At 40.7% G+C, this 16,288-nt stretch overlaps 1 protein-coding gene across 4 annotated transcripts in view; it reads right to left on the bottom strand.

Annotated features, from left to right (window-relative positions):
- Positions 1–16,288, bottom strand: part of LOC122561718 (hepatocyte growth factor) — a 71,824-nt gene that overhangs the window by 19,877 nt on the left and 35,659 nt on the right. For all 4 annotated transcript variants that reach the window (XM_043713772.1, XM_043713771.1, XM_043713774.1 and 1 more), the window contains exons 7-11: positions 15,888–16,006; positions 14,960–15,125; positions 4,428–4,561; positions 2,600–2,702; positions 450–580 (exon numbers count right to left, since the gene is read on the bottom strand). In XM_043713772.1, the coding sequence (XP_043569707.1) occupies positions 450–580; positions 2,600–2,702; positions 4,428–4,561; positions 14,960–15,125; positions 15,888–16,006 (653 nt within the window). The remainder of the gene's footprint in view (positions 1–449; positions 581–2,599; positions 2,703–4,427; positions 4,562–14,959; positions 15,126–15,887; positions 16,007–16,288) is intronic.

Raw genomic sequence — 16,288 nt, 5'->3', positions numbered from 1 at the left:
CTCAGAGCTTTATGAATCTGTTAGAATCTACAATAAACGTACAGTTGAAACCAAAGTTTGCAACATCCATGCTAATGTGGCTGAGAACACGTTTGCTTCAATGTGATGGGATCTTATCATTCCACAGAATAGTGCCTCACTGTCTATGCTATTAACATAACAATATTTAGTGATAAGTTTTCTGAAATATGTGATGGTGTCATTCCAGAAATGAAGCCAACAGCCCCAAAAGACTCTCTGGCGTGAAAATACAAAACGTGGATTTCTCCAAACAATTATGAGATTTTCGATTTTCTGGCCATTGAAATAAACCAAGGCGGCAAAAGCACAGAACAAGCACATGGCACTCTCTGACTAATTTTCTGATTTTTGTTCAACATGAAAATTACTTTGCTTTTGAAGTGAGTGGAGTCTTACAGGCTGCAGTTTACATGTCTGCTGGTACTTACAAGGTTCAATTGCACAATAGTCCCATGGAGTGAGGGGATCACTAGTGTAACACCAGGGACCATGTTTGTCTGCATCTGGATTGCGACAGTAGTTCTCTGCCAGGCTTTCAGTATTGGTGTCCAAGGTGATTCTGCGCGTAGGAAAAAGACAGCAGTTGAAGAATGAAAAACTTTGCTCTGTTCTGAAAAGGATAAAACAATGTGGATGTTTTAACATTATCACTGACACACCTTCCTTGGTAAGACATTAAATTGTAAATGCCTGGTCTATTTTTAATGGTGCTTTTGGTCAATCATATTTGTGCTGATGTTATGTAACTTAAGAGGGAGCAGGCAAGCAAATAAGCTACACAGTCACTAAAATTGGTCTATTCTTCAAATGTAATTGTGGAGGACCTGCCAGCATTCTGTATTCAACTGTATGAAGGGCCTGTCATTCAACATCTTTCTACGAGTAGCTGATTTGATTGATAATCTTTACCACCACAGAAGGTAAAACCAATACAATTTGCAACTATTGTATACGCAGTCTGATTGGTCTTGTATAGTTCAAATTAGAGGTCCAGTAGGATCAGTGTGATTATTTCCAAGTACAACAGACTTTTCTAAATTGTGTTATGACCACAATAGGAGGAATGCACCTGATACTCATGTTGCACAACTACATTAGCGACACAAAATCAAGAAATTGCTGGGAAAGCTCAGCAGGTCTGGCAGCATCTGTGGATAAAACGAAGCGTCTTGGGACCAATGAGCCTTTTTCAGAACCCCAAGTCCCATCAATGAAGTTAAAAATTTATACTGTCAACAAAAAGGCCAACCTTACTCTTTGTTACAGCTATCCAAAATAAAAAGTCACTTGGCTCATTCAATAAAATCAATATACTCAGTGCATCAGAACATAACAATATCTTTACTCTTACAAGATGTGAAGAGACTGATCAACATTCAATTACAAATGGAGAATTAGAATGATATCCCCTTTTCATCCCAAGTGTATGCACACACAAATGCACAAGTATTTTAAAAAGGGTAAGAAAATGTCTGTAAAATTAAGGGTAGAAGTCAATTAATTCTTACAGCCCAGAGTTTCCTGTTGACAAAACAGAATTGGGTGTGAAAGCAGGAGAGGGAGTGGGAGAAAGAGTGATTAAGCGTTAAGGTTATACATTCAACCATATGAACTCTGACTCAGATTTTTCTTTTCAGGAACTATCCTGTACTTGGAGGGATTTGATAACAGGGAGGGTGATGGATCTGAAAAGTCCACTTTATGATTCTCCATTCTGCCCCAACCTCCCATTGCTCTAAATATTCCCTTGGTAATCCTGGGCCTCAGGTGAGTACGTTGCCAGTAGCTGTCACTGCTTCTGTTGACAAGTGATGGAGATCTGTCTTCCATAGACTGACTGGCAGTTCTTGGCTAAGGGGTTTTCCATTCCATTTCCTTACAGCGAGGCGACACCCTAGTAGTATTATCACTGGATTGTTAATCCTGAAACTCAGTTAACATTCTGGGACCTGGGTTCAAATCCCACTATAGCACTCGGTGAAATCTGAATTCAATAAAGAATCTGGAATTAAAGGATCTATTGATGATCATGAATCCATTGCTGATTGCCAGACAAAACCCATCAAGTTCACTAATCTCCTTCAGGGAAGGAGATCGGCTAGCCTTACCTGGTCTGGTCTACATGGACTCCAGACCCACAACAATGTGGTTGAATTGCAACTGCCCTCTGAGCAATGAATGCTGGCCTAACCAGTGATGCCCACATCCCAACAAAAAATTTTAAAAATTCAAGGGGTTCCCAAATCCTGGGGTAACCCCAACAACGATTCAAGTGTTGAAGGACACAGATCCAGAAGCTCCTCCACAGAGCTGACAGTGAGTTTCCTACCAGCTGTCCAGTGGACAAAAGCTCCTGTCAGGCTGACTAAATCCAGTTCACTGTTGCACTGTAAACTTTAACAGCTATCTATACCATGCATTGCTGGAGCCCTGCGGTTAAATACCAGTGCCGTGGAGAGGCAGAAGGTGGAAGGAAGCTGCAGACATGCCTAAATGCTAGTTTAAAAGACAAAGATGTTCTGTTTATAACAAGAACAATCCCAATTCCCAGCACCCAAAAACAAAACTGGAATCTTACCTTGCAATAGCCTGGCTGTAATTTACCCACGGCGCACAATGAATGCCAGTCCTGGTTTTAGATACACTTCCTCTATAGGTTGTTCCAGTCCCTTGGTAACATTCTAGGCAAATAGAAAATCACAGATTAGGGTTAAGGATGACAGTATCAACTTGGGTTTATAATTCCTCATTTCTCATCTTTGATCATCTTTCCGAATTACTTTCCTTACCCTACATTTTCTGAATGGAAGTGGGATTGGCATGTGTCAGATGCCAGCACTTGTGGATGTGAGTACGTAGCCACTGCCCATTAGTGCCAAGTGTTCAAGATGGCAGACACAAGTACCCACTTTGATTTTCATGCCAGGAATTCTTGACATATGGTGTTTATTCAGAACATAATAGATTAAGGAGTGTGCATATATTAAATTTTGATTAAATAATAGTGATTCAGTGGTTAGCACTGCTGCCTCACAGCACCAGGAACCTGGGTTCGATTCCAGAGTTGGACGACTGTTTGTGTGGAGTTTGCACATTCTCGCCATGTTTGCATGGGTTTCCTCTGGGTGCTCCAATTTCTGCTACAATCCAAAGATGTGCAGGTCAGGCGAATTCCCCGAGCTAAATTGCCCATAGTGTTCAGGGGGTATGTAGGTTAGATGCATTAGTCAGAGGAAATGTAGAGACATAGGGTAGGGGAATGGTTCTTCAGAGGGTTGGTGTGGACTTGTTGGGTCAAATAGCCTGTTCTTTCCACGCTGTAGGAATTCTATGATAACAACTAATAATTGTTTAACAGGCTTCTCACAGTAGTGAGTCTCAACCCAACATGCTGATCTTGGTTAGAAAATGCACTTAAGCCTCGATGTTGAGAAAGGCTCACATGATCTTGCACCATTGCCCACATCCTTCAGGGCCTTGGAAGAGTCAGCCTATGGAAATGGTTATTGCACAAGAGAAGGAAACGAGTTAGCCCACAACACCTGTGCATTCTTTCTGCAAGATCAACTTGTCTAATCCCACTCCTCCACATTTCCCTACAGCCAGACAAATGTTCTCCTCTCAGTTAACCAAATTATTGTCTTTTGGAGGCCTTAAATAGAGTTTTTAAAAGTATAAAACCTACAAGACAAGAAGGCTGGGACAATAACGCAAAAAGACAGTGTTCATTTGAAGTCCAATTACTGAATTTAGCGATATTTGTTATTCTTTATTTAAAAACTAAAATCGAATAATTTCTTATTAAAAACAGACTAGGCCTCTTTAAAACTAATCAGGGCAACATTGTGAGAGGACTAAAAATGTCTGTTGTCCATGGACGAATTATTAGATTAAAAATTAGAAACAAAGAGAAGCTGGAAATATGAAATAAAAAACAAAGCACTGGAAAACCACAACAGTTCTGCCAGCATTTTTAGAAAGCGAAAGGGATACAGACTGTTGGTATATCTTTTCTTCAGATTAGTTTAGCATTGGAAGTGTGGGTCATACATTCCAAGTGGTTTCACCAAAGCTCTTATGTTCAATGCCCTTGATGTACAATGAAGTTTCTTATTATTGATGTGTGGGATGTCAAGTGGATCCTGTGCCCAGGAATGTGTATAATTTCAGGAAAGTGTGTGCTGCTGCCCTCTTGTGCTCCACTGATTTTCTGAGAAACTATAGTGAAGTTATTTGCTGCCTGTTCAAAATGGTGCCAAAAGGGGGTCTAAGAAAGTCAGTCAGTCATTTAAACTGTAATACATCATATTGACCATTGTAAATTGGAAGGCATCCCTGGCTTTCATCAAAGAAATCTCCTATTTTTAGGGCAGTTTAAAATACACACAGTCATTTGCACATTTTACCTTCTGAAATTGGAGTTTTATTTTCACATCTTGGGATATGAAAGCAATAAGCTACTCGAATTTCTGGATCTGTAGTGAAGCACCAGGGGGCTTCTCTTCCATCAGGATTCCTGCAGTAATTTTTATCCAAGTCCCTGTAAAACCATCAGAATTAAATATTACAGGATACAGGAAGTTAGAGATCTGAATGAATGAACAATTTTTAATCTCACATGTATTTGGGAAAACTGAAAAATATTTTGTTGCCACAATCCAGTGCCATTTTGGCCAGCATCCTCACACTGCCCCTTTTGCAATCTTCTCTCCCACTCCTGCACCACTCCGAGCATGCTCACTTTGTCCCTTCACCCCCCCTCCTGCTCAGAGCATGCTCACCTTGCCCCTTCACCCCCCTCCTGCTCAGACCATGCTCACCTTGCCCCTTCACCCCACCCCTGCTCAGAGCATGCTCACCTTGCCCCTTCATTCCCCTCCTGCTCAGACCATGCTCACCTTGTCCCTTCACCCCCCTCCTGCTCAGACCATGCTCACCTTGCTCCTTCACCCCCGTCTCTTACTCAGAGCATGCTCACCTGGTGCTTTCACCCACTATACTCCAAACAGACTTACTCTTATTCTATAAAAGGACCACAAAATGTAGCATTTACACAAAATTGTTTCTTCTCCAGTATATGTACTCAAGATCTGTGATACATTTACATCTACATTTCAAGCTCTCTTTCCTTCTTTGAAACTACTGGAAGTTATAGCAATGCTCATACCAGTCAACAGTGCTTAGGGCAGCACAAACCAATATAGTCACATCAAGCTACATTAAGAGTCATGCAAACGTCAATTTAAAAAAAAAGTTGGTCTTCCAGATTCTTGAACTTGCTGTACATTTCAATAAAGGATCATACTTGACTAAGTATTTGATCTTAAGTATCAGTACCTAGGTACCTTTGTAATTAAGAAGATGCTGTCATGCAGTGACTGTAAAGCTCTCACTGTACTCATTCGAGTGCATGTGACAATAAAGCTAATTCAATTCAATGTTTGTTTAGAATTCCACATTTCTATTGACCCCTGATAAGCTTTGATTCTCTTGCCTCACAAGAATCTACCCATCTCCACCTTCCATGGCCTTCTGTGGCGGAGACTTCCAAAAATGCAGAACTCCCAAACATTTCTCCCATTTGTTTCAAAAACAGGGACACCTAATTATACATCAGTATACCTCAATTCTCCCACACAAGGGTACACCTTTTCAACATCAATATGGCCAAGACCATTCAGGATTTTCAGTCAAGTCAGCCCTCACTCTTCCAAACTCCTGTGGAAATAAGACCAGCCTGTCTAACCTATCCTCTTAAAACAACTTGCTAATTCCAGGTATCAATCCCACAAACCTCTTTTGGCCTCCAATTCATTTACGTACTTGGAGTTTGATGATGGAATTAAGCTCATGAAAGTCAGCAACTTTCAATGTTAACTATGTTCCTCCCTCAACAGATACTGCCTGACATGCTGAGTATTTGCACCCTTTTTAAAATTTAGCTTTGTAATAAGATAAAACATAGCCCTCCTTGTCAATATCCAGATACTCATGACACTTAAATAGTTAGTTATTGTTTTATCAGAATTAGGAAAGGTTTCTTCACAGTCCAAATAATGATCTATAACTGGATAGCATTATGCCAACTCGAGCATTATGCTAGAGTTTAATCTGATCAACTTCACTCTCAAAATATTTAAGCAAAGCAAAGATGGTATCTCAAAATGCCAAACTGAGAGGTATAACGCAGCAACTAAATGTCTGGATCTTGTTCATGATTCAGTAAGTTAAGCATTTCCCTTCCAAAATACAGCTAACACCTGGAAAATATTGTTTAAGTACTACACATTGGCTCGGATCTTCAGTTCCCTGGAATACTCTCCAATAGATTCATGTCATGGATGGGTTATGAAATATCTTTCATCCAGTGAGCTCAAGAAAGCCATTGCCTGGTAAGCAAACAGAGACATTCAGCAATGATAGCATCGCAACTAAACGGCTGATGGATGGAAAAGAGGTCTCATCTAACGGGACACCAATACCATCTTTTCTTCTTCTGCTGGAAAGTAAGCTCCGTTTCACATTCACTGCATGACACAAAATGTCATCACATTCTTCAAACACAAAAAGGTGACAGAGAAGAACTCAATATCTACAGCATAACTCACACCTTTGTATCATAGAGAAAGGTCACTCTTAAGACTTCATTGACTTGTATAACAGCATGTCCAGAAACAGTGCAGGTTCCTGGGCCAGGTTACTGACATGATCTTCTCTGTAAGTCTGCTATAACAGTAGCATATAAAGTAGGTGACATCTCTTTACCGTACTTTCATAGATCTCACCAAAGTATCCAACACCTTTGGTAGAGCCAGACTCTACAAGATTTGGGAATAATTGGCTGTATATCAAAGCTCTTCAGTCTCCTGTGTGTTATTTCCATGCAATATGCACTGCCTTGTAAAGTTTGATGGCTCCCCTCCCAACAATTTCAGAGTGAAGGATTGTGTGAAATGGACGTGTTCTTGCTCCCATCCTGTTTAGCACCTTCTTCTCCAGGATCCTACTAATTGCCCTTCTCTACAAGATAGAGGAGGAGTCTACTTGCATATCACATGAGATGGCCCTACAAATCTATCAAAACTGAATTTTAAAAAAATACACCGATCATACACTTAGTTAGGATCGCCTCTACACTGATGCTCCTGCATTAGTCATTCACACAGAAAACAAAGACTCAGACTATCTCTCCTATTTCTGCAATTTGATTTCCTTGGCTAGAAGAGTAATAAAACCCTAGGCTTTTGAAGATTTTTGACTGAAATGGACAATCTGTACCCCTGGTCACACTAAATAGCACCCCCCGGAAATTATTAGAACATTCTGCTACCTCAGGCATATGGTGAAAGAGGCAGACAGAGTCTCTTGGCTCAGTGAGAGCACTTGCTATCTTTGAATGACTCACAGAACACGTTATTACATCAAACTGACCCTTAGGACCAAGCTAATGGTTTACAGTGCTCAGAACTTTGCTATGTGGCTGTGAATCATATTGTGAGGAGGAGTTCAACAATTCCCATCTTTATTGCCTGTGTAACATTCTGGGTGCATCTTGTTAGGACAAAATAATTAACGAGATAGACCTCTAAACAGCAAAATGTTTATCGCTCAAACAGAGGCGTGAGTGTGTTGGCTTGGACAGGTCTGCAGAATTGAAGACACAGTCATATACTCAAGCACGTTGTGTATGGGGAGTTGGTGTCCAGAAGCAGATGGTTAATGAAATGCCAAGACTCCTGCTTGAGGAATGCATGCACCATGCAACAAGGGCCAGTTAAGATCAATTATCTGACCGGGGAGCCAGAAGCTAGTGAATGAGGAAAACAGCAACCGCTCCGGTGAGCTAGTGTGTATCACTTTGACAACTTGTGGGCTACACTGGCTTGGCAGATGCCAACGTTGAATCCTCAATGACATCTGGTGGTTTCAAGTTTGGCACGTGCGGAAGAACTTGCCTATTCAACAAGCAACTGAAGGTAGGTGGTGTCATATGAAAACACTCCATCTGAAATGGACTGTTTGCAGCCTCTCCATTATCTTTTGTAGATAGAAAGACTGCCACCACTACTAAAACACGATTTAAATCGAGAAAGGTACTGAAGGATATAAATAAAATGTGAAGAAAAGTATTATATTCATCAGCATCACAAGGCATAGCAGAGACAAATGTTATATGCATCAATATGAAGAAGCTGAATAAACAGAAAGGAAAAACAAAATTGCAGTTAACATTAGAATTAAAAAAAGGATGAGGGTCATACGAAATAGCAGCATTGGCATAGTCCAGTTGCGTTTAAAGGCCTATTGTGTATTTAGATTCTATGTCATCAAGAAAACTGGCAGATGAGGGAAAGAACCACAATCTGTGACAAGTTTTCAGAATCTAACTATCCTGGAATCATCCAGTGCTGAATGGCAATTTTTGTTTTCAAACTCTTTCCAAGCTTGTTTTCTTCCAAAAATAAGAAATGGCCGTCGACCATTAGAATTTAATTGCTCTTCAAAAGAATAAACGTTTAGCTAAAAATGAGCAAGGAAAATTATAAGAAACCTTCATGACCTTTGCAGTTGAGTGTTCACAGCTGTCTAAATACACATGGATAGAACACAAACACATCATAGACAGATGCACACAATATTTGGTTTAAAATTCACCAGTTTTTAAAATGAGCACAATTCTGTGAATTTTAAAACCACAACATAACAATACATGTTTCTACAATCAAATGGCATAATTGTGTAGACAATTCTTGTAGAATATCTCACAGAAATTGGATTAGACCACAGTGCTAAAAATTGTAATGGCAAATACTGCTCTGTCAACCCAAGTCCTTCTGATTAAAATCAAAGCAGGGATATCCTGTCCAGTGGTCTCGTTTGAACAATAGCCTGATACAGTCAGGCATTCGCATGGAATCATGCCCCACACATGTGACCCAGGCAAGGCCCCCACCATCTCTGCAGCTGTCCCATTGGCAGGATAACCTACTAGAGGTGGCAACACCGTGAGTATTCCTACACACCAAAGGACCACAGTGGTTCAAAACAGCAGTTCACCACCACCTCTAGGACTAAGCAGAAATGCTGCCCTAGGCAATGATTGTGAATCAATTTTTTTTTAAAAAGTTTCAACTTTTGGAGGTAATAGGTTTTCAGACGAAAAGGATGACTCGCACTCTGGGATAAAGCACCCAATATTGATTGACTACATTGCACATTCATAAACCAATTTACCAATAATGTGGCAGCACTGGGTGAAATTGTCTTGAAGCATCAGTGGGTCTTGCCAGCCTTACTTAGGGGCTAGGCTGCCTTTTCCACACAATGCTCACCAACCGCACACTAAACACATACCCAGTGAGAGCTACCGACCAATCAGAAGCTGACAGCTCCTGTGCTCAGTCACACCCGTGAAATACTGTGTTATGAGATATAATGCTATCTTTATTAACTCACTCACCAGCTTGCTATATTCATTAATACCAGGTTCCTGTCCATTCATTCATAATCCTTTACTAACCCATTATTTATTATAACACAGTTTCATCCATTCATAAAACCATAGTTCTGTATTACCTAAATTAAAAAAAAACCCTTTCAAACCCATTATAGAGGGCCCTTGATTATCCGAAGGACAAGGCAGAGAGTATTTCATTCGGTTAATTGAATTCCGGATAATCAAATGCTGGATAATCAAGGTTCCTCTGGGAGTACTGCATTTCCACACCTTATCAGCGTAGAGAACAATACCATCCCCATCAAGTCTCCATGAAATATCATGATATTAATCAGTCCTTACCAACCATCTCCTGAAGTAGATTAAGTATTTGATAAATTCCTTTTAATTTCTTAAAAATCCCTTTAAGAAACTAACTGACAAAACAACACTTACATAAAATTGCATGAATGAAAGAAACTCATATCGGCAAATAGTAAACAAATCTCATCACACAGCTGCAGTCATCAGTTTAATATCCTTTATTACGATTTCAAACTTATTTAGAGCATATAGGCCTGGTATGTTTACTAATTTAAAAGACAAAAGAACTGACACCTCCTGATTAAGCAAGCAAACTGGACTGACACCTTTAATCCCATCAGAAGTAACAGCCAGCATTTAGCACATGTTTTAACCCATCTCCTGTCTCCCAGGACAGGAGCCCTTCAAACCTTTCTGTACTACAGTAATGGAATTTTAATATATGCAAGAACTGTATACAAAGGGAGTCTTGTAAGAACTGTACTTCGGGATTCTATTGCTACATTGAACTCATGCTGTGATTGCGGAATAAAAGAGGCTTTTTCCATCACTCACTGATTTCCGTCATTATTTGAAAAAGATCCCATACTCCAGACTCCGAGGACACCAGAGGAGCCAAGGTAGAAGCAAGTGAGACATGATCACAGAGATCTCATTTTGGTTTTGTTTTGGAGCAGCATATTGGGGGGAGCAGGGAAATTGAGTAAACGGCAGTAGCTGTCAGGAACAGGGCCATAGCCATGTTGATTACTGAAGGGATACATGGACAGCCCTCAAGCAGTTCTGTATTGACCACTGAACACAGAAACGGTTGACTAATGACCATTAAGTGTCCTTGTCACCTCCAATCTCACTTCCTCTTGGAACAGAAGCTACCACCCATTATTTCCAGTGAAGGAGTTACATCTTAGTGAATAGGTCAAGCTCTTCATTAAAATCACAGATTTGCAATCAAACATACACTTTTATAGAAGGACAAAAGGTTTTTACGTTGTATGCAGTACTGCTTGTTTAAAATAAAATTGTTTGTTCAAAACCAAAAAATCAGTACCAGAAAAACTCCATAGCAGTAAAATACATTTACAGGCATCAAGATACTTACTTTGAGAGAAAATCAGTCATAACTCACATTTGTAAATTTCTAGTCAAAAATGTTACAACTTTGTCCCATGTACGGATTCATAAATAAAGCACAAGTTCAAAACAGCCCTGATTTGGCTGTAGTAATAACTGTAAAATTCTTATCATTCAGCATTATTACTCCATTGAAGTTAGTAATAAAGACAGTGGCTTTAATGTTCCAGTTCCCTGCCACTTCAACACACCACTGTGTTCTTTGGCCAACACCTTGGTCAAAGGCTTGCTGCAGTGCTCCAGCACCTCATTTTCTACTTGGGAACCCTGAAGCGTTTGGGACTTAATATCGAGTTCAATAATTTTAGAGCCTCAAGTACCTTCTCCAGTTTGTTTACACCCCCATCCACCCAAGCTCTATCATTAAAGGCTCTGTTTAGCTTCCAGCCCATTTTTGCCCATTGTCTCCCATTATCAGCATTCCTGCTTCCCTGGCTTCCTATCAGCCTCCATTTGCCTCCTCAACGTTTTCGGTCCCGGCCCCATCGCTATCTGTCAACTCAAGCCTTCCCTGCTATCATCTATCTAAATACCACCTTTTCTTTAGCTACTATCAGTTCTGAAGGGTCACTGGACTCAAAATGTTAACTTTTTCCTCTCCACAGATATTGCCAGACTTGCTGAGTTTCTGTAGCAATTTCTGTTTGTTTCACATCTTCAGCATCTGGAGTTTTTTTTAAATGTTATGTCTTTAAAATTGTGCACTTTTAAAAGAAAAACTGTGGACTGAAATGAGAAAGAACTGTTTTAAGCCAAGGAATTGGAAGGATGGCTGCATGTTTTGGAGCAAGGCCTTTGAAAATCTTGTGACCCCTGTTTGTGTAGCCATGGGTTTCAGCAATGTGTAAGTGAACTGGGCCACGGGGTTAATTAGATGTGAAGCTGATTGACATTTGGTCCCTAGTCCACAAATCCATGACAAAACATCTCCTTCCTGCCAAAGCTTGGGCTGTGAACAAGACAAAGATAGAGAAGCTTTGTCAGATCAAGACAAAAACCTGCATCAGCCAAAAATACATGCTCAGTTCGGTGGGAGAAAGTGAGGACTGCAGATGCGGGAGATCAGAATTAATAGTGTGGTGCTGGAAAAGCACAGCAGGTCAGGCAGTATCCAAGGAGCAGGAGAATCAACGTTTCAGGCATAAGCCCTTCATCAGGAATGAGGCTTGTGGGCTGGGGGCGCTGAGATATAAATGGGAGCGGGGGGGGGGGTTAGGGCTGAGGGGAAGGTTATTGAGAATGCAGTATCCCTAGGCAGAAGATGAGGTGTTCTTCCTCCAGGCGTCTGGTGGTTAGGGTTTGGTGGTGGAGGCAGCCCAGGACATCCATGTCCTTGGTGAAATGGGAGGGGAAGCTGAAGTGTTCAGCCATGGAACGGTGGTTGGCGCGGGTGTCCCAGGTATGTTCTCTGAAACAATCCGCAAATTGGTAACCTGTCTCCCAAATGTAGAGGAGACCATATTGGGTGCAATGGATACAGTAGATGACATTAATGGGGGAAACAGGTACATTTCTGTTGGATGTAGAAGGATCCTTTGAGGCCTTGGACAGAAGTAAGCGGGGAGGTGTGGGCACAGGTTTTGCAATAATTGCAGTGCCAGGGGAAGGTGCTGGGAGTGGTGTGTGGGCTGTGGGGGATGTGGATCTGATAAGGGAGTCACAGAGGGAATGGTCTCTCCGAAACGCTGGCAAGGGTGGGGAGGGAAATATATCCCCTATATTTCCTTATAGGGAAACAGTGTTGGGGTCTGTTTGTAGGTGGCTGACATGGCAGAGGATGATGTGATGTTTATGGAGGTTGGTGGGGGTGGAAGGTGAGAACCAGGAGTGTTCTGTCCTTGTTGCGTTGGGATGGGTGGGGTTCAATAGCGGAAGTGGAGGAGATGCGCTGGAGGGCAACTCACCCTCCCACTCTAACATGGACACCAGGTCCTGGGCCTCCATCGTCAAACCCTAACCACCTGATGCCTGGAGAAAGAGCACGTCATCTTCCGCCTTGGGACCCTGCAACCACACGGGATCAATGTAGATTTCACCAGTTTCCTCATTTCCCCGACACTACCTTATCCCAGTTCCAAGTCTCCAACTTGGCACTGCCCTCTTGACATGTCCATCATCTTTTCCATCTATCCACTCCACCCTCTTCTCTGACCTATCACCTTCATCGACCTATTGCATTCCCAGCTACCTTCCCCCAGCCCCATCCATCTCTCAACCCCAGCCCATAATCCTCATTCCTGATGAAGGGCTTATACCCAAAACGTCAATTCTCCTGCTCCTCAGATGCTACCTGACCTGCTCTGCATGCTCAGTTCTGTGCAGCATGACTGGTTAAACCTGAAGATAAACATCTCATATTTCTTGAAGCAATTGCCTTATGAAAATCAGTGGGTACATTCAGAAAAAGTAAAGTCAAGGAGTACCTTGCAAGCAACAGAGAAATCAAGAATCAACAAACCGTCCTGAGAATGAAGATAACAATTGTTTTCCCAGTTTTCCCTCTGCCCTGATGTTTTTATTTTCCATGTCTATGTTTGTGTGTGCGTGCTTGTATGTGTGTAAAAGAGGGAGTTCATAAGAGACTGCAAATTTTAATTTGTAGAGTTTGCTGAATTGGATTCAATTACTTGTAGCTAGAAGCTAATGATTTGTAATAAATAGATGTCTTCTTCTTAAATACAGAAACCAGATTCTTCCTTCCCATCAACCTGGATCTAAAAATCAGGTAACTTTGTGGATAATGCATACTTCTTTTTAAACCTAACTTCTATGACCACACAGGGCATAGTGGGGTTTGGTTTCCAAGATGCTACCCAGTGAGTCATGATAGAACTATCCATGGTACTGGAAAAGCACAGCTGGTCAGGTAGCATCTGAGGAGCAAGAGAACCAATGTTGAGCATAAGCCCTTCCTGACGAAGAGCTTATTCTCGAAACATCGATTCTCCTGCTCCTCAGATGCTACCTGACCGACTGTGCTCTTCCAGCACCATATTCATTGACTCAGATCTCCAGCATCTGCAGTCCTCACTTTCTCCTGTATTTGCAGATATGCAATGTCACCCAGATGATCAGTGATTTTCTGCTTGTTTTGATGTGCTCTGATGTCCTCCACAGTGCAAATGTTAATCAATGAATCGTCAAGTGCATCAAACTTTTTTTTTAAAGGTAAGTTAGTGTCGAGTGTAAAGGTTGCATTAGAAGTGAGACGTTCCTGGGTTTTTAAACTATGCAGTAAGTTTCTAATTACATCTACACATCCTTTTTTGGCTTGAAAAGCCTAGTCCATACTTTTACAACAAAGCTCTCCAGTATTAAAAAAGACACATACTTTAAGAAAGGTGAAACAACAGCAACACATTTTCTGTACCCGACTGACAGATGAAATGTGTTTGTAGTTTCTTCGCCTCCAAATAAAAGGGCATCAAAATACACTTGTCCATCAATTCTACTGGTGATGGGAAAATGGACTGCATCGCAACTTTTGCTTCCCATTATGGAGACTTACTACACAATTTCTCTTTGCTCCTCAAAAGTCTCCACTTCTTCAGCCTTTGTCTCTAAACTGCGAGATTATATTTTGCAGGGAAACAATTACAGTACTTGAATTGAATTTGGGTGACAAGATAGCAGAATTTAAATTTTAGGAACTGCACTGTCCCAGTTATTAAAATTGATTTTATTGCCATTAGTAAAACTCTACTTGACATCCACCATCAAAAAGTAAATTCTTAATTGTCTTTGCATTTAAAAAGAAAGCTACATCAACAGGAGGAAGAAAGGAATTGAAGAATACGTTGATATGGTGAGATGAATTAGAATAGGATATGTATTGCCGAGTCCGAATACCAGTATAGACTAGTTGAGCCAACTGGCCCACTTAGCAGCTGAAACTTCCCTGTCATATTCTGCTCTAGCAATAGCTCACACTAATATTTCAAGAGTTTAAAAAGAAAAACCATCTGGAAAAAATTAGAAAGCCATATAAAAAAAAAGTCAACCATACACAGAGTTTATAACCTCAACAAAAGCAAGATTACTCACTTGCACTTATAGTTCTCAGGGGTGAAATTATGCTGGTGAGGATACTGAACATCCCAGCGTTGGCAAGGGATTCCTGAAGGTGTGGTGTTCATAGTTCCTCTATAACTCTCCCCAAGATCTTTGAAGCATTCTGTAGTCACCTCCAAATCATGGTCACAGTTATGAACTGAAACAGTGATATGGAGTTAAACAAATGGAGGACTCCTTACAGAATAAATATCTTACTGACATTGCAACATATTATAGCACAAATCCAGTATCGAAATACAATTTTTATTATCCACCTTATTCAGGAACAGCCAGCTCCTTTTTTAAAAAAATGTTAAAGTACATGCAATGAACCCAAAGTTCCAATCAGTATACCTTCCAAATTAGCAACCATAAATTAACAACAAATTCTCTTAGTCCTAAAACATTCACCAAAAGAATAGGATGAGACATATTTCATTAAACATCCTGAAATAACTAATGGCAAGAAAGCAAATGAAGAAATGCAGTGGAAAAAAGGCAAGCAGCAAAACTCAGAAGGTACTTTCTACTTTTTGAAAACTCTCCCAAGTTGAACACCAAAAAAAAAGCAACTTCTGAGTCATCTTGGTGCTGATCAGGTCATATATCTGAGCCAAATCTGAACAGGGAAAAGAGATCTTACAAATAACACGCATTAGTCACATCATTGCTCTTGTAATCAAATACTAACAATCCAGTGTATGAAGCTTTGCAACAGTTAGTAAGGTTTTTTTCCCCCAGCTAGTGATTCCAATTAAAAGGAAAATATGAATCATTCTTCTGTATTTTAGGATTGACAGTGTGTTCTAACTAAGGAAGTCATTTGTAATGACAATAAGCTTCAGTAAAGTTTATTGCTGATGCAGAAAGCCCCTAACGTGTTTTATTTAAGCCATAAAATAAATAAACAGTTACTTACCACATTCTTTAATGTCACAATATTCCCAAGGGGTATGGGGGTCAAGTGTGTAACACCAAGGCTTAGTGCGGCCATCAGGATTACGGCAATAATTATCATCAAGCCCCTTATCTGGATACCTACAAGATTAAAACAAACAAACAAACAAAAAAAAAATCACAGGGCTTGCAACGGCTCATTGTTCTAAAGTGTTAACTAGTTCCAATTTAAGGTAAAAACAATAACTACAGATGCTGGAAACCAGATTCTGGATCAGTGGTGCTGGAAGAGCACAGCAATTCAGGCAGCATCCAACGAGCAGCAAAATCGATGTTTCAGGCAAAAGCCCTTCATCAGGAATAAAGGCAGAGAGCCTGAAGCGTGGAGAGATAAGCTAGGGGAGGGTGGGGGTGGGGAGAGAG

The sequence above is a fragment of the Chiloscyllium plagiosum genome, chromosome 23, assembly GCF_004010195.1.
Source record: "Chiloscyllium plagiosum isolate BGI_BamShark_2017 chromosome 23, ASM401019v2, whole genome shotgun sequence".
Classification (NCBI taxonomy): domain Eukaryota; kingdom Metazoa; phylum Chordata; class Chondrichthyes; order Orectolobiformes; family Hemiscylliidae; genus Chiloscyllium; species Chiloscyllium plagiosum.
The sequence above is the reverse complement of the archived record's forward strand: the minus strand, read 5'-3'. Positions and strand labels throughout refer to the sequence as shown.